The sequence below is a fragment of the Manis pentadactyla genome, chromosome 5, assembly GCF_030020395.1.
Source record: "Manis pentadactyla isolate mManPen7 chromosome 5, mManPen7.hap1, whole genome shotgun sequence".
Taxonomy (NCBI): Eukaryota; Metazoa; Chordata; class Mammalia; order Pholidota; family Manidae; genus Manis; species Manis pentadactyla.
Genome location: NC_080023.1, coordinates 86,474,715 through 86,490,812, shown reverse-complemented (window position 1 = coordinate 86,490,812; position 16,098 = coordinate 86,474,715). Strand labels below are relative to the sequence as shown.

General features: G+C 37.6%; 1 protein-coding gene across 2 annotated transcripts in view; it reads left to right on the top strand.

The window, feature by feature from the left end:
- MANBA (mannosidase beta) overlaps positions 1-16,098 on the top strand; it is a 124,544-nt gene that overhangs the window by 67,661 nt on the left and 40,785 nt on the right. For both annotated transcript variants that reach the window (XM_057502476.1, XM_036879205.2), the window contains exons 8-10: positions 10,149-10,300; positions 12,277-12,394; positions 13,672-13,758. In XM_057502476.1, coding sequence (XP_057358459.1) covers positions 10,149-10,300; positions 12,277-12,394; positions 13,672-13,758 — 357 coding nt within the window. The remainder of the gene's footprint in view (positions 1-10,148; positions 10,301-12,276; positions 12,395-13,671; positions 13,759-16,098) is intronic.

Below are 16,098 nucleotides of genomic sequence, written 5' to 3'. Positions count from 1 at the left end.
CTTTTCATGTGTTTGTTGGCCATCTGAATTTCTTCCTGGGAGAACTGTCTGTTCAGCTCCTCTGCCCATTTTTTAATCGGATTATTTGCTTTTTGTCTGTTGAGGTGCATGAGGTCTTTATATATTTTGGATGTCAACCTTTTATTGGATCTGTCATTTATGAATGTTCTACCATACTGTAAGATGCCTTTTTGTTCTATTGGTGGTGTCCTTTGCTGTACAGAAGCTTTTCAGCTTGATATAGTCCCACTTGTTCATTTTTGCTTTTGTTTCCCTTGCCCAGGGAGATATGTTCATGAAGAAGTCACTTATGTTTATGTTCAAGAGATTTTTGCCTATGTTTTTTTCTAAGAGTTCTTTGGTTTTATGGCTTTCAATCAGGTCTTTGATCCATTTCGAATTTACTTTTGTGTATGGAGTTGGACAATGGTCCAATTTCAATCTATTACATGTAGCTGTCTAATTTTGCCTGCACCAACTGTTGAAGACGCTGTCATTTCCCCATTTGTATGTCCATGGCTCCTTTATAGTATATTAATTGACCATATATGTTTGGGTTAATGTCTGGAGTCTCTATTCTGTTCCACTGGTCTGTGGCTCTGTTCTTGTGCCAGTACCAAATTGTCTTGATTACTGTGGCTTTGTAGTAGAGCCTGAGGTTGGGGGGCGAGATCCCCTGTGCTTTATTTTTCCTTCTCAGGATTGCTTTGGCTATTCGGGGTCTTTGGTGGTTCCATGTGAATTTTAGAACTATTTGTTTCAGTTCCTTGAAGAATGCTGTTGCAAATTTGATAGGGATTGCATTGAGTCTCTATATTGCTTTAGGCACGATGGCCATTTTGACAATATTAATTCTTCCTAGCCAAGAGCATGGGATGAGTTTCCATTTGTTAGTGTCCTCTTAATTTCTCTTAAGAGTGTCTTGTAGTTTTCAGGGCATAGATCTTTCACTTCCTTGGTTAGGTTTATTCCTAGGTATTTTTTTATTTTTGATGCAATTGTGAATGGAATTGTTTTCCTTATTTCTCTTTCTATTAGTTCATTGTTAGTGTTTAGGAAAACCACAGATTTCTGTGTATTAATTTTGTGTCCTGCAACTTTGCTCCATTCTGATATTAGTTGTAGTAGTTTTGGAGTGGAATCTTTAGGGTTTTTTATGTACAATATCATGTCATCTGCAAATAGTGTCAGTTTGACTTCTTCTTTACCAATCTGGATTCCTTGTATTCTTTGTTTTGTCTAACTGCCATTGCTATGACCTCCAGTACTATGTTGAGTAATAGTGGGGAGTGTGGGCATCCCTGTCTTGTTCCCGATCTCAGAAGAAAAGCTTTCAGCTTCTTGCTGTTCAGTATGATGTTGACTGTGGGTTTATCATATATGGCCTTTATTATGTTGAGGTACTTGCCCTCTATACCCAATTTGTTGAGAGTTTTATCATGAATGGATGTTGAATTTTGTCGAATGCTTTTTCAGCATCTATGGAGAAGATCATGTGTTTTTTGTCCTTCTTTTTTTTGATGTGGTGGATTATATTGATGGATTTTCAAATGTTGTACCATCCTTGCATCCCTGAGATGAATCCCACTTGGTCATGGTGTAAGATCCTTTTTATGTATTTTTGAATTCCGTTTGCTAATATTTTGTTGAGTATTTTTGCATCTTTGTTCATCAGGGATATTGGTCTGTAATTTTCTTTTTTAGTGGCGTCTTTAACTGGTTTTGGTATTAGGGTGATGTTGACTTCATAGAATGAGTTTGGGAGTATTCCCTCCTATTCTATTTTTTGGAAAACTTTAAGGAGAATGGGCATTATGTCTTCTCTGTATGTCTGATAAAATTCTGAGGTAAATCCATCTGGCCCGGGCATTTTGTTCTTGGGTAGTTTTTTGATTACTGATTCAATTTCATTGCTCATATATGGTCTGTTTAGATTTTGTGTTTCTTCCTTGGTCAGTCTTGGAAGGTTGTATTTTTCTAGGAAATTGTTCATTTCTTCTAGGTTTCCCAGCTTGTTAGCATGTAGGTTTTCATAGTAGTCTCTAATAATACTTTGTATTTCTGTGGGGTCTGTCATGATATTTCTTTTCTCGGTTCTGATTCTGTTGATATGTGTTGATTCCCTTTTTCTCTTAATAAGTCTGACTAGAGGCTTATCTATTTTGTTTATTTCCTCAAAGAACCAGCTCTTGGTTTCATTGATTTTTCTGGTGTTTTGTTCTTCTCAATTCTATTTATTTCTTCTCTGATCTTTATTATGTCCCTCCTTCTGCTGACTTGGCCTCATTTGTTCTTCTTTTTCCAATTTCAATAATTGTGACTTTAGACTATTCATTTGGAATTGTTCTTCCTTCTTTAAATATGCCTGGATTGTTATATACTTTTCTCTTAGAACTGCCTTCACTGTCCCACAGAAGTTGGGATTTTGTGCTGTTGTTGTCATTTGTCTCTGTATATTGTTTGATCTCAATTTTAATTTGGTCATTGATCTATTGATTATTTAGGAGCATGTTGTTAAGCCTCCATGTGTTTGTGAGTCTTTTTGTTTTCTTTCTGCAATTTATTTCTAGTTTTATATCTTTTTGGTCTGAGAATTTAGTTGGTAAAATTTCAATCTTTTTGAGTTTACTCTGTCTCTTTTCGTGGCCTAGTATGTGGTCTATTCTGGAAAATGTTCCATGTGCACTTGAGAAAAATGTGTATCCTGCTGCTTTTGGGTGTAGAGTTCTGTAGATGTCTATTAGGTCCATGTTCTAGTATGTTGTTCAGTGCCTCTGTGTCCTTACTTATTTTCTGTCTGGTGCATCTGTCCTTTGGGTTGAGTGGTGTGTTAAAGTGTCCCAAAATGAATGCATTGCATTCTATTTCCTCCTTTGATTCTGTTAGTATTTGTTTCACATGTGTTGGTTCTCCTGTATTGGGTGCATATATATTTAAAATGGTTATATCCTCTTGTTGGGCTGACCCCCAACATCATTATGTAATGTCCTTCTTTATCTCTTGTTACTTTCTTTTTTTTGAAGTCTGTTTTGTTTGATACTAGTACTGCAGCACCTGCTTTTCTCCCTATTGTTTGCATGAAGTATCTTTTTCCATCCCTTCACTTTTAGTCTGTGAATGTCTTTGGGTTTGAGGTGGGTCTCTTGTAAGCATGAAATAGATGGGTCTTGCTTTTTTATCCATTCTATTATTCTGTGTCTTTTGATTGGTGCATTCAGTCCTTTTACATTTAGGGTGATTATTGAAAGATACGTACTTATTGCCATTGCAGGCTTTAGATTTCTGGTTACCAAAGGTTCAAGGGTAGCTTCTTTCCTATCTAACCATCTAACTTAACTCTCTTATTAAGCTATTATAAACACAGTCTGATGATTCTTTGTTTCTCTCCCTTCTTATTCATCCTCCTCCATTCTTTGTATGTTAGGTATTTTATTGTGTACTCTTTTGTGTTTCCTTTGACTGCTTTTGTGAATAGTTTATTTTATTTTCCTTTAGTTAGTATTTGGTTGGTCTGCTTTCTTTGGTGTGATTTTATTTCCCCCGTGACATGTATTTAGCCTTAGGAGTGCTTCCATCTAGAGCAGTCCCTTTAAAATATCCTGTAGAGGTGGTTTGTTGAAGGCAACTTCCCGTAACTTTTGCTTGTCTGGGATTTGTTTAATTTCTCCTTCATACTTAAATGATAATCATGCTGGACACAGTATCCTTCATTCAAGGCCCTTCTGTTTCATTGCATTAAATATATCATGCCATTCTCTTCTGGCCTGTAAGATTTTTGTTGATAAGTCTGACGATAGCCTTATGAGTTTTCCTTTGTAGGTGACCTTTTTTCTCTCTCTTCCTGCCTTTAATATTCTGTCCTTGTCCTTGATCTTTGCCATTTTAATTATTATGTGTCTTGGTGTTGGCCTCCTTTGGTTCCTTGTGTTGGGAGATCTGTGGGCTTCCATGGTCTGATGGTCTGAGAGACTATTTCCTCCCCCAGTTTGGGGAAGTTTTCAGCAATTATTTCTTCAAAGACACTTTCTATCCCTTTTTCTCTCTCTTCTTCTTCTTCTGGTACCCCTATAATGTGAATATTGTTCCATTTGGATTGGTCACACAGTTCTCTTAATATTCTTTCATTCCTGGAGATCCTTTTATCTCTCTCTGCATCATCTTCTCTGTATTCCTGTTCTCTGATTTCTATTCCATTAAATGACTCTTGTGCCTCATCCAGTCTGCTCTTAAGTCCTTCCAGAGATTGCTTTATTTCTGTATTCTCCCTCCTAACTTGATTGTGTAGCTCGTGCATATTTCTCTGCAGCTCCATCAGCATAGTTATGACCTTTATTTTGAATTCTTTTTCAGGAAGATTGGTTAAATCTATGTCCCCAGGCTCCCTCTCAGGCATCGTCTTGGTAATTCTGGACTGTATCAAATTCTTCTGCCCTTTCATGGCAATAGAGGTAGTCGTAGGCAGTTGGCGTGTGTTTCAGCTGGTACAACAAAGTCCTTTCGTGCTTCCTGGTTGCCTTGCCCTTCTCCTCTGCCTGTTCCAGTTATCCACACACAGGCTCAGCATCTGGTTTTATTTCCTTGGCCGCTGCAGGCGGGGCAGCCGTTAGGGCAGCCCAGAGCCCTGCGGGGAGTGACAGGCGCGCCGGGTGTGCTGTCCTATGAGAACAGTGACCCTTCATGCCATGTCTTGGCTTCCTCTGTGTGTGCTGGATTGCCTCGCCTAAGCAGGGCTTCTGAGTCTGGCCCGGGTGGCTTCAGAGGTGGCTCTGGGCGTTTGCTTTGGGCGCAGCTGCTCTCAGGCTGCTCCTCTGCTGTGGCGGAGTCGCGCCAGAGGGGTAATGGACAGGAGGCTGTTTATCGCCGTGAGGGGTTTCAGAGCTGCGCTCCCGTCCAGGGGGTTTGGGCCCCCGGAGTTCCCTGGGATTCCCAGCTGCTGGGCTGAGTGTGCCACGATGGTTCCTTCCAGTTGTGAAGCCCCTGTCCCTTTAAGCCTTTCAAAAAGCTCTCACTTTTCTTTTGTCCCAGGGATGCCGGCTGTGGGGAACCGCTCGCAGGTTTTACTGTTCCATTTCCCTAACATCCAGCACGCCATGTAGTGTGTGTCTGCGCTCCCAGTTTGGATGACTAAGGCTGTGTATTTAGCAGTCCTGGGCTCCCTCTCCCTCCCCGCTCCGACTCCTTTCCTCTCGCTGGTGTGGTGGGGTGGGGAGAGCGCTTGGGTCCCACTGGGCTGCGGCTTGTATCTTACCCCCTTCATGAGGTGCTGAGTTCTCACAGATGTAGATATAGCCTGACTGTTGTACTGTATCTTCTAGTCTCTCTTTTAGGAATAGTTGTATTTGTTGTATTTTCAAAAATATATATGGTTTTGGGAGGAGATTTCCTCTACCCCACTCACGCTGCCATCTTGGCTCCTCCAACAATGACTTTTTATTTAATTCCCAGTTCTTAACTGGGGGACAGAAGGGAATTTTTTTTGTTTATTAAGGTATCATTGATATACACTCTTATGAAGTTTTCACAAGAAAAACAGTGTGGTTATTACCTTCATCCTTATTATCGAGTTCCCCCGCCATACCCCATTGCAGTCACTGACTATGACAGCTTTTTAAGTATTTGATTACAAACAGCTGAGAAGTAATACTCAGTTTATGAATCAGTGATTCATTATATCTTCACCTGTTTGGTCTGCCAGAGAAAGAAATTTGAGTACAGAATTTACTTACAAGTCACACACCTCACAAGCCCTATAACAATATTCCTAACTCTTGTCTGAAAAATGCATTCAGTTTACAGTACTTTGTAAGTTTATTCTTCTATTTCCAAAAATCCTGAAGCTAATTAAAACACTTAATCTAGTGAGCTGTCTCTAGAACCTTCATCAATAGAAAAGTTTGGAAATTAAAAATTCAAACTGCTTGGCATGTATTCTTAGATTCACCTTTTTTGTTTTAGACAGTAGTTTATATAGTTGGGCTGCTTAAAATATTTCTTAATCTTGTAAGAAGATAATATGTTTACTCTGGATGTAAATATGTGTCACTTAGGGGTCTTTTCAAAAAACATCTTTCAAAGCCCACTATTTCCTCTAAAGAAATACCTGTAATAGAAGAAGGCTTTTATATTACTTATCAAGACTGCCAGAGGACATGGAGAATTACTGACACTAATCTTAAGACCCATGAGCCTTTAACCTGTCAGAGAATGCCCACAGGAAAAGGTGGCTAGTAATTACTGCTTCACCTCTGAGCCACTGTCCAGTGGTTAGGGATTGCTTTGACCCAGGTCATAAAATTGTTATTTCAAAAGTTGGGAGATAGGGATAGCTGTCTTTTTGAAGAAAACTTGCACAGAAAAGAAAAAAAATTGTGTTTTGTCATTAGTACTATTTGTAGTATCAATAGCTATAAACAAGTAAGTGAATTCTATTTTCTAGATTAATGATTCTCAGAATTTTTTTGGATTCCAAGTTTGCTTTATTTACATTCATAAAATTTATTGAGAATCTTGAAGTGTGTTTCTTTATGTGGCTAAATATTAAAACTAATAATTAAATATTTATTCATTCAGTTTAAATCACAGTAAGAAATCCATGACATGACATAAAATATGTGAGTTATTTTAGGAAAAATAAATTTACAAAATAACATTAGTGAGAATGACATGGTTTTATATGTTTTCAAATCTCTTTAATGTCTTGTTTAATAGAACACAGCTGGATTCTCTCATCTGTTTCTGCATTCAGTTTGCAGTATGTTGTTTTTGTGGAAACATATGGAGAGAGCCTGACTTTACACAGATACGTAGTTGGAAAAGAGAGAAGTACTTTAATAGCCTTTTCAGATACTTGTAGATATTCTTTGGTACCACACCAGAATTTACAAAGTGGTAGTTTTCTTGATGGTTGCTTGTGGTGTGGAATCTGAAGCCGTTTCAATGAAGTGTTTGTACTCTGTTACATTAAAATCTACTGGTCTGTGTTGCACCTTTAATGAATCTTCTATCCATGTGGGATATTATAATATAATGCATTGGTTATTTGAAAAATGTTGGTATTCTGAGATTTCCAAATGTTTCCAAATGTTGAAACATTTCATTATACAATACTGTATTCACATTTGTTAATGTCACCATTAATGTCACTGAAAAGTCTTTATTGGGACGCTCTTAAGCTCATGGTAGTGGGTACAGGTTTTCTTAAATCCTAAGTTTTACTTGTAAGTTTGAGTTTTATTATTGGCTACAATACTGCTGCTTATTTTCTTTGAAGTGACAAAGGTCACTTTATTCATTGTCAAGGAAATGTCTGCCAAAGAGCCAAGTCTGACTAACCATAGATTGTCTGGCAGTTCTTTCAAGTTAAAATGAAGTTTCAGTGAACCAGAGGGCTAATTCAGCTTTCAGCACAACAGTGGCCCAGATGCTTTTCCTGAAGACATCCGTTGTGCATGGTGCTTTATTGGAATTTCCCATTTTATCATTTCTTTACACAGACAATTACAGTGATTTGTCCTCAAGGTTGAGACTTAATAGAGTTAATAATTTTTACTGCTTTATGAAGGACATTCTTAAGTGAAACTAGCTTTTTTTTCTTTCTTTTCTTTCCTGCTAATGCATGAAGGTGCATACAGTGATTACCGAACAGTTTAGAGTTACTGCCTTGATTGCTGTTAAGGTGCCTGCAGTGTTCCTCACCAATTACTTTTGTTAACAGAGCAGATGTTAACACAGTTGTTGCAGGATGACCTTGAAATTAAAAAAAAGTTATTCAGTACTTTGAATATTTCAGCATTTCTTGTATTTTGTTGCCAAGGGTTCACATATAAAACATCTTCTTTGCTGATTCATTGTGCTGATGAACAGACAAAAGCAAAACAGCAAACCCATTATTCTGGAGATTCCTCCACGTGTAAGGCCAAAGGATGATGCTGCAGATGAGACACCAGCTCGGCCTCATGGTGCTTGTCCCTGTGGCATCGTCAAGTGACAGTGCTGGGATTTCTTTCTCTGACTTTCACCCAGTAGGCATTCAGCCATGTCACCTACAAAATCATGCTTCTCCAGGCAGTGCAGCACGATAACCAACTCTGTAAGCTCTTCCAGTGGCTTTTTCATTTCTAGACTGAAAAACATTAGAATACAATGTGAAGCAGTATATCACATCATGATAAACAATGTTTGCCTGTTAAAGAGCTTTTCATGTCTAAGTTTAAAACAGCTCCTTTTTCTTTATATTTTGAATGATTTGTCTTGAAATGACACTACAACTTAACTGGCACCGTAAATATTATTTTAAAAATGCTTCATTGCATAAGATACAAGAAGATAAGTTATTAACATTTATAAATTCGAGGGAAATACAGCTTTCATCATAATTTCATTTCTTATTTGTTTTTTTTGGAGCACATTCTTCCCTTCCATAAGTCAGAAGACTCTCTTGATATATTATCAGTTTCTTTTTTTTTTTTTTTTTAGCATTTTTAGTTGTAGACAGTGTGGTGGTAGGTTGAGAATGTTGGTATTCTAATCTCATTTTAAGACAATTCATCTTTAAATTAGGAAAAAGCATATTATAAAGTTTCTTTTAGAATGAGATAAAACATTAAACTCTAGCATGAGTTTCAATTAAAGTTAACACTTGTTTTTATTTGATAACTTAAAAGTTATTACTGTGAAGCTGTAGGTAACAAGCAACACTTCGGGATTCAAAATAAGAATTTTTTGAACAACAATGAATTCACAGAGATTGTTGCTGGAATAACCAGACAGCTAGTAAGAGTACTGAGAACAAACTGAGTTAATCTCTGGAAACACACCTCCTCATACCCTGAACCTGTACGTTAGAACTGGAACACACTAGAACGTTCAAGTGCATGTCCCATTAGCTGACAGTGTTGCTGCTATCATGCATTATGCAGCGTGGGAGAGAAAAAGGCACAAGTTCTAGCTTTACTATGAGAACAGTTTTGAACTCAAAGACCCCCTGAAAGGTTCCCAGGATCCCCTGTTGTTCCCTGGCCACACTTAGAGATCCATTGTTCTAGATATTTGAATCCACCATCACTTTTTAAAAAGTTACCTCTGAAATCTGCGGTATGTTTTTTCCATTTTGCAACCCTAATGCAGGTGTGGTAATTTCATGTCACGATCCTTATTCTTCAAGATCCAGGCCTTACTCTGTGCCTTTCATAAAGCTAACTCTCTCTCTCTTGTCATGTCATATGAATAAGGCCAAAAAAAGGTAAGGAAGTGGAGTAATGGTGGGCACTTTTATTCATGAAATAAGTTGATATATTTGTTTATTTTTAATTAGAGTAGAAATGCATAATCTTAGTTCAAAGGTAGTCTTTATAGGTGTAGAACCATGTCCCTCATTTTTTGATCCAGCTTATGGCAAGAAAGAATAAAGATTTGGATGAGAATGTCAGCCTTCTGTTTAGGGTCTTGCTGCTTGCGCTTAACTGTGGACTAGACTATCACAGGGACAGTGAAACCTGGCTGGACTGTTAGCTTCCTCTCCTGTAGCAATGATAGCATTGGAGTGTGTGTGCACTCTAAACCCTCTTCCAAGTGGACCACCATGTACATCTGCAGTCACACTACCTGAACTCGCTCATTGAGTTTAATATGATAATTAGAATTAAATTACCCATTAAACTGATTTTACAGTAATGTGCTATTAAAATTGGGAAGTTGTTCAATTATAAAATAACTTGTGCTTTGTTTCTTTGATTCTAGGATGCACATTGTAACAACACTAAAGTGAGAATGTGTTTTTTAATCAAAGATGCATCATTTTAGCTGGTGGCATTTCTCCCCCCTATTTTTGTAGAATAGTGTTTGTTTTAATTTTCAAATATTATCTTCAAATATATTTCTTTTGATGTAATTACAAGTGTCTATTTCATGAGGAGGACTACAGTATTTTTCACTCTTAAATGTTTTCTGTATTTTCCTTTTAAAAGGATCTGGCAACAATTTATGTTTTTTTCTGAATGTGTATTTCCACATTAAGTGTTTCATAGCAAATAGGAAATTAACATTAAATCATGCTCATTGTTCAAAAGTTTGCTTTCCTTTTTAAGAAAGACTTCTTTTGCTTATGTTTTAAAATTGATATTCAGTAAATTTAATTCTGTTCAAAACAGGTGTATTTTAGGACAGTGGAACTTATAGAAGAACCCATAGAAGGATCTCCTGGTCTGAGTTTCTACTTCAAAATTAATGGATTCCCCATATTTCTGAAAGGTTCTAATTGGATCCCAGCAGATTCGTTCCAGGATCGAGTGACCTCTGATTTGTAAGTTACCATCTTTCTTGTTCCTCATTTTATTAAATGTCTCACAAAGCTTAAAATTACTCATTTTACTTTCTTTAGTTTCAGTGGAAAGGACTGAGATGTAGTATAGAATTCTAGGATGATGGAAACTTTAGAATGGAAAGGATTTTCAAATCATGTTCCATTCTCATAAGCTATAGGTAGCCTTACAGCAAACCTATTTGAGACTGCTAAAACCATACTGTTTTTAGAAAACTACTATATATTTTCTCTTTAGGAATGAGAAAATGGCTGATGCACAATTTGGATAGTTAATCCCTGAAAAATAAAGATGATTAAGTCTGGTTTCAATTTTTTGAAGAATACTTTCAATATTTTTGAACATGCTTTAAAAAATATGGGAACTTATATTTATCTCTTCATGCTGAGATACTTGCATATTCCTTTACTTTCACCTTAATAAAAAGAACTAAAAAAAAATCTTTAAAATTCTGGAACTAGAAAAATATTTAAAGTGTGTTTCTGAAGTTTTGAGAATAGAGCTATACAAGAAAATAATATTTCCTGAATGGTTTGTAAACTTCTTTGTGATAGTGAAAGTAAACTTTGTGAAGTGAAAATAAGCACATTTAACTTATTTATAAATGTGTAAGTATGCATTGCAATATTTTACTTGAAGTTTAGAATGTAAGTGCGGTTCGTAACTAAACTATAATTTTGCCAAAGTTGTAGTTATTCCCTTTTACCTTTAAAATGTGTACATTGTTTTGAATTTTCACATGAAAATGAAATTATTCTCCAGACATAGACACGAATCATTTGTTGTCTCTTGCCTTTTTCAAGTGCTCCTCTCCTTTCCTGGCTGGTTTTGGCCTTGGCTGTAAAGCACAGCAAGGCCAGTTAGTAAACCTGCCTGTGGGTGACTTTGCTGAGAACACAGTGCTCTGGGGTCCTGCCCAGCCAGTTATTGGGCTTTTCATCCTTTGTGCTGTTCTGGAAATGGAGGGTACGTGCTCTCAAAGTGGCTGTCAACTCCTAAATTTTCCTGAAGGTTACGAGAATGGAAATTGGAAAAAGCAGAGAAATTTACTATAGAAAAAAGTACAGATGGTCCTTGACTTATGATGGCTACACTTGCAATTTTTCGGCTTTACGATGGGGAGAAAACAATGTGCACTCAGTGTAAATTGTACTTTGAATTTTGAAATAGTATCTTTCCTGGGGCTCGCGGTGTGCAGTGTGAGGCGCTCTCATGATGCTGGGCAGTGTAGGCCGGGTGATCGGGAGGGTAGACACCTGACACTTCGGCCATTCTGTGTCTGTGAAGCCATTTGGTTTTTCACTATCAGTACAGTGTTCAGTACCTTACATGAGATATTCAACATGTTGGTATAAAATAGGCTCTATGTTAGATGATTTTGCCCAACTGTGGGCAAATGAAAGTGTTCTGAGCAGGTTTGAGGCAGGCTAGACTATGTTGGTCAGGAGATGAGGTGAACTGAATGCATTTGCAGTTACTATTATCTTCAAACTAACGATAGGTTTATTGGGACGTATGGCCATCATAAGTTGAAGAAGATCAGTACTGTACTGTAGGAATTGTAAAAAAGGAGATAAGAGTGAGTTAGGTACTATTATTCAAACTTTGATTTCTGTCTTACTGTTTGAAATGGTTATATAAAATTAGTGCATACTTTCCAAAGTTTACAGCTGTGTTTTTCTATAGGAATAGCTTTAAGATAAAAATTTATTATTAAAAATGATACAGTAACGTTACTGAAAATTGAGAAAGCAAAGATATCACCCATAATTTTTCTAGGTTTATTTATTTTATGTGGTTACAGTTAATGTGTGTATAATTTTGTCCCACTTTCTTAACTTAGCATTATATCCAGATCATCATAATTTTAAAATGTGTTTTTCTAACAGATTTCAAATGTGTTTATAAACCACAATGTGCTGAAATTAACATTTGTTTTTAAAATTTCTTTTCTTAGGTTATGGCTCCTTTTGCAGTCTGCTGTGGATGCTAATATGAATACTCTCCGTGTTTGGGGAGGAGGAATTTATGAACGGGATGAATTCTATGAAATCTGTGATAAACTGGGAATAATGGTGAGTAGGTGACAGCATTTTGTTGACTGATATGTCACTGTATCCTCAGTTTGACCCCCAATGTTCTGAATGGATGATAGTGCTCATTCCTTCTTTTCTCAGATCCAGGAATGTTGTTCCATTTTTTGCAAAAGAATGAATGGCTTTTTATAATCCCAGAGCCGGAGTTGCTAGTGAATATTATAATTATTTAAAAATGTGAATAATTATAATTATTTAAAAATGATATACATATAAATAATTATAATTATTTAAAAATGATATACTTAGATAGCTATATCTAAGTATATTTGTCTATATTTTCTTTGTGTTCTGAGGGCATGCATAAAAAAAAGAAAATATTAAAAAGTTTTAACTTTAAGGAGATCTAATGGGACCTGGAGAGGAGAAAAATAATAAAATTAAATTAGGAGAAGAGGTGTTTAGCATTCTCATTAAGGACTCTGAACATGTTTTGTATTGGTGAGTGTTAAGCAAAGGAAGTATATTCTTTTAGTTCTTATAGTTCTAAAATACAAAGTGCTCCATAGAAGAATTACAATATTACTGATCAGGCGACAATATTCTGTAATGCTCATCGAGTGCCAGGCATGGTTGTGCTCTGCATCTGCTATTTTATTTCTCTTCATGTCCATCCTGTGCGGTAGTTTCTGTTGTTCTCTATCCCCATTTTACATGCAAGGAAGCAGACGTGTGGAGAGGTTAAATAACTCGCTCAAACTCCCACAGCGGGTATAAGGTGGAATCAAGGTTCCTTCCATTCAGGCTGACTGATTCGGGGGCCTGTCCTCTTAGCTGCTGCATATTGGCCTGCTTGGGAATGAACTTGTGTGGTTCATTACTGCCATGTCCATGTAGTAATCCTTTTGGCCAGAGAAAGTTAATCCCTTTATAAATGGAGTATGTTTCTTCACAGCCCAGTCTATCCCTGAATACCACATTTCCAATTAAAATTAGTCAGTGAGGCAGTGAGGAAGCTTTTTTGAATTTCGTATTCCCTTCAACACATCACTGGTGTCTTACTTGAATTCTCTTTCCTTCTGTCTGTTCTCTGCCTGCCTACACTTCTCAGGCTTCCCTGGAGTTTTGTGCAGTTCTGGGAAGTCCTGAGGTCTTGGGCGTCTTCCCCAGGGCCTCATGCATGACTGGTGTCCCAGTGACCACACTCACCCCCTAATGTTTTTCATAAAGATAATCCCCAAGGTTCTGAATGAAGAATTTCTGTCTGTGTAATAAAAATTGGTGAAAGTGCTTTATTGCATTTTATTTGATTATAGGTATGGCAGGATTTTATGTTTGCCTGTGCGCTGTATCCGACTGAAGACAACTTCATGGATTCAGTGAGAGAAGAAGTTGCTTACCAGGTACATTTCCGCCATTCCAAAAATAAGATAAACACTGAAGTGTCAGTTTTGCCTTTGTTATCTCTCTTGTTTCTTTTTGTTCTTTCTCTAAACTCCATGAAAAATCACAGTCAGGGAATTGACTCCCTAGTGGGTTCCACCCAGTGTCATGGCTTTAATGACGCCTATATGCTGATGACTTTCATATTTTATTCCTGGCCCTGATGTCACTGCTGCGTTTCTGGTCCTTACCTCCAGTTGCCGACTCAGTGGTTTGACTGGCACTCAAGTGAACATGTCTGAGCCAAACTTACATTACCTTCGCCAAGCTTGCTGTTCCTGCAGGTTTCCCCACCTCAGTATAACAGCAATACCGGTCTTTGTATTTCTCAGGTCAAAAATGTAAAGTGGTTCTTGATTCCATAATTTCTTCTGCATTCCATATCTACACACTTATATTTACAGATCTGTAAATTGCAGAGAAATAATTATATCCTAGCTCTCTCCACTGAAAAGGTCTAGAAACAATAAACAACCTAGTAACCTAGTATTGCTGAGCATCCTTATATTGAAATAATCTTTCCCATTAAGAAAAGGGCTCCTTAGAGAAGTGGCTGGTTCCAGGCCTGGGACAGGAAACATATTAGATGATCATGGAATACTTTCATGTACAGATAGTGAGGAAGCTACCAAAGATATGTTAAAAGAACTTTGATGAGACTCTGACCCACCATAAGTGGGACAATTTGAGATTCAGTCAGGATAAGAATGTCAGTGGACTAAAACCCATCAAGTTTATTAAAATCCATGAGTTAATAATTAGAGTGTCTGTGGATGTATAGTTGCGTGAGAAACCAAAAAAATGCAAGGAAGTGATTGATACAGTGCTCCAGAGAGTGCTTACTGTTGGGAGGAGAAAGGGACTGTGATTGGGAGGAGGTGCACGAGGGCCTCTGGGGTAGTTGGTAAAGTTCTCTTTCTGGGTCTGGGTGGTGGTTACGAGGTGATTGCCTTACAGTAATTCACTACAAGTTGTTTTCTGTATTTGTGTTTTACTTTTAAAAAGAAAGTTTAAAAAGTGCAAATCGAATTGTGCCTTGCTCAGGGCCCTCTAGATAAAGGGAAAGCTCCTCGCCGAGCACTAGGCTGCCGGCCGCCTCTGCAGCTTCTCCAGCACTGTCTTCCTGTGCCCCGAAATGCCTCCCCATCACCCTCCCTGCGGACCCTTCGCTCATTCTCTTCTGGCACCTTTTACCCTGAGCATGACTTTTTCTGCGAAAAACCTTTCTATATCTGCACATCCAGATTAGGTCACTTGCTCTTCATGAAGCACATCACACTTTGAATTAGATATTTGGAGTTTCATCACCCCTGCAAGATGGGAATCCCCCCGAGGCCTTGGGCCCATTCTCTCCAGGGCCCCACACCTGGTTGGATCATTCATCTGGTGGATTAGATGGATGGATGGATGAGATACTTTTAAATATTGCTTATAGTTATGTAGGTTACAAACATCTCAGTTTTATTTTTAATTTTCTCTCCTACAAATATTAAAATATGACATCTGTGTGCTTTCAGTTCTTTTATGTGTTATTGAAGAGGAGAATTTTTTAATGTAGAGTTTGTTAAAATCTTAAAGTAAAGCTTACCGTAAAATTCCAGTTCATTTTGAAAGGGGTGTGTAGCACAGAGTCCTGCAGTTTTTTCTTCTTCAGTATTTATTTTTGTGTTTTCATCAGCACCACAGATAAGCAGCCACAGTTGGTAGCAGCCTTCACTTACTTGGTCACATACAGAGGTAAATAAAGGAAATGCTGTTTATTAGGTTGGTTTGAAAAAAAAACCCCACAAGACTTTCATTTTTAAAAATGAGATGTATCTCTTTAGTGCATCTGTAATGCTACTCTGTTCATGTGTGTGGTACTTAGCATCTTGAGTGGCCACCACAGTGAGAACTCAGCTAGGCTCCATGTCTGTAATTACCCACTATGGGGAATGAGAGGCTGTAAATACCAGTGAGGTTGTATTTCTAACCCATGTTCCAAAATAATTTCTCTTGACCATTGACTCACTCTGTTGTACCCCTAGAGATTAATTCCCTCTTTGCTGGTGTGTATCTCCTAGGAACCTGCTTGCTCTGGGTAGCGGCTGGCCCACATGAGCCCTGTTCACCAGACCTCAGACCTCAGTTCTTGAGGCAGGCGACGCTTTCAGATCAATTCTCTTAATTTCTTTTCTGTACTTGGATATATTTAGTAACTCACTTAAACCTTAGCTGAATTCTCAGGATATGATATTGGCAGTTATTTCCTTTAGAATATTCCATATGCCTTTAACTTCCAGAGTATCTCTGGTGGTCAC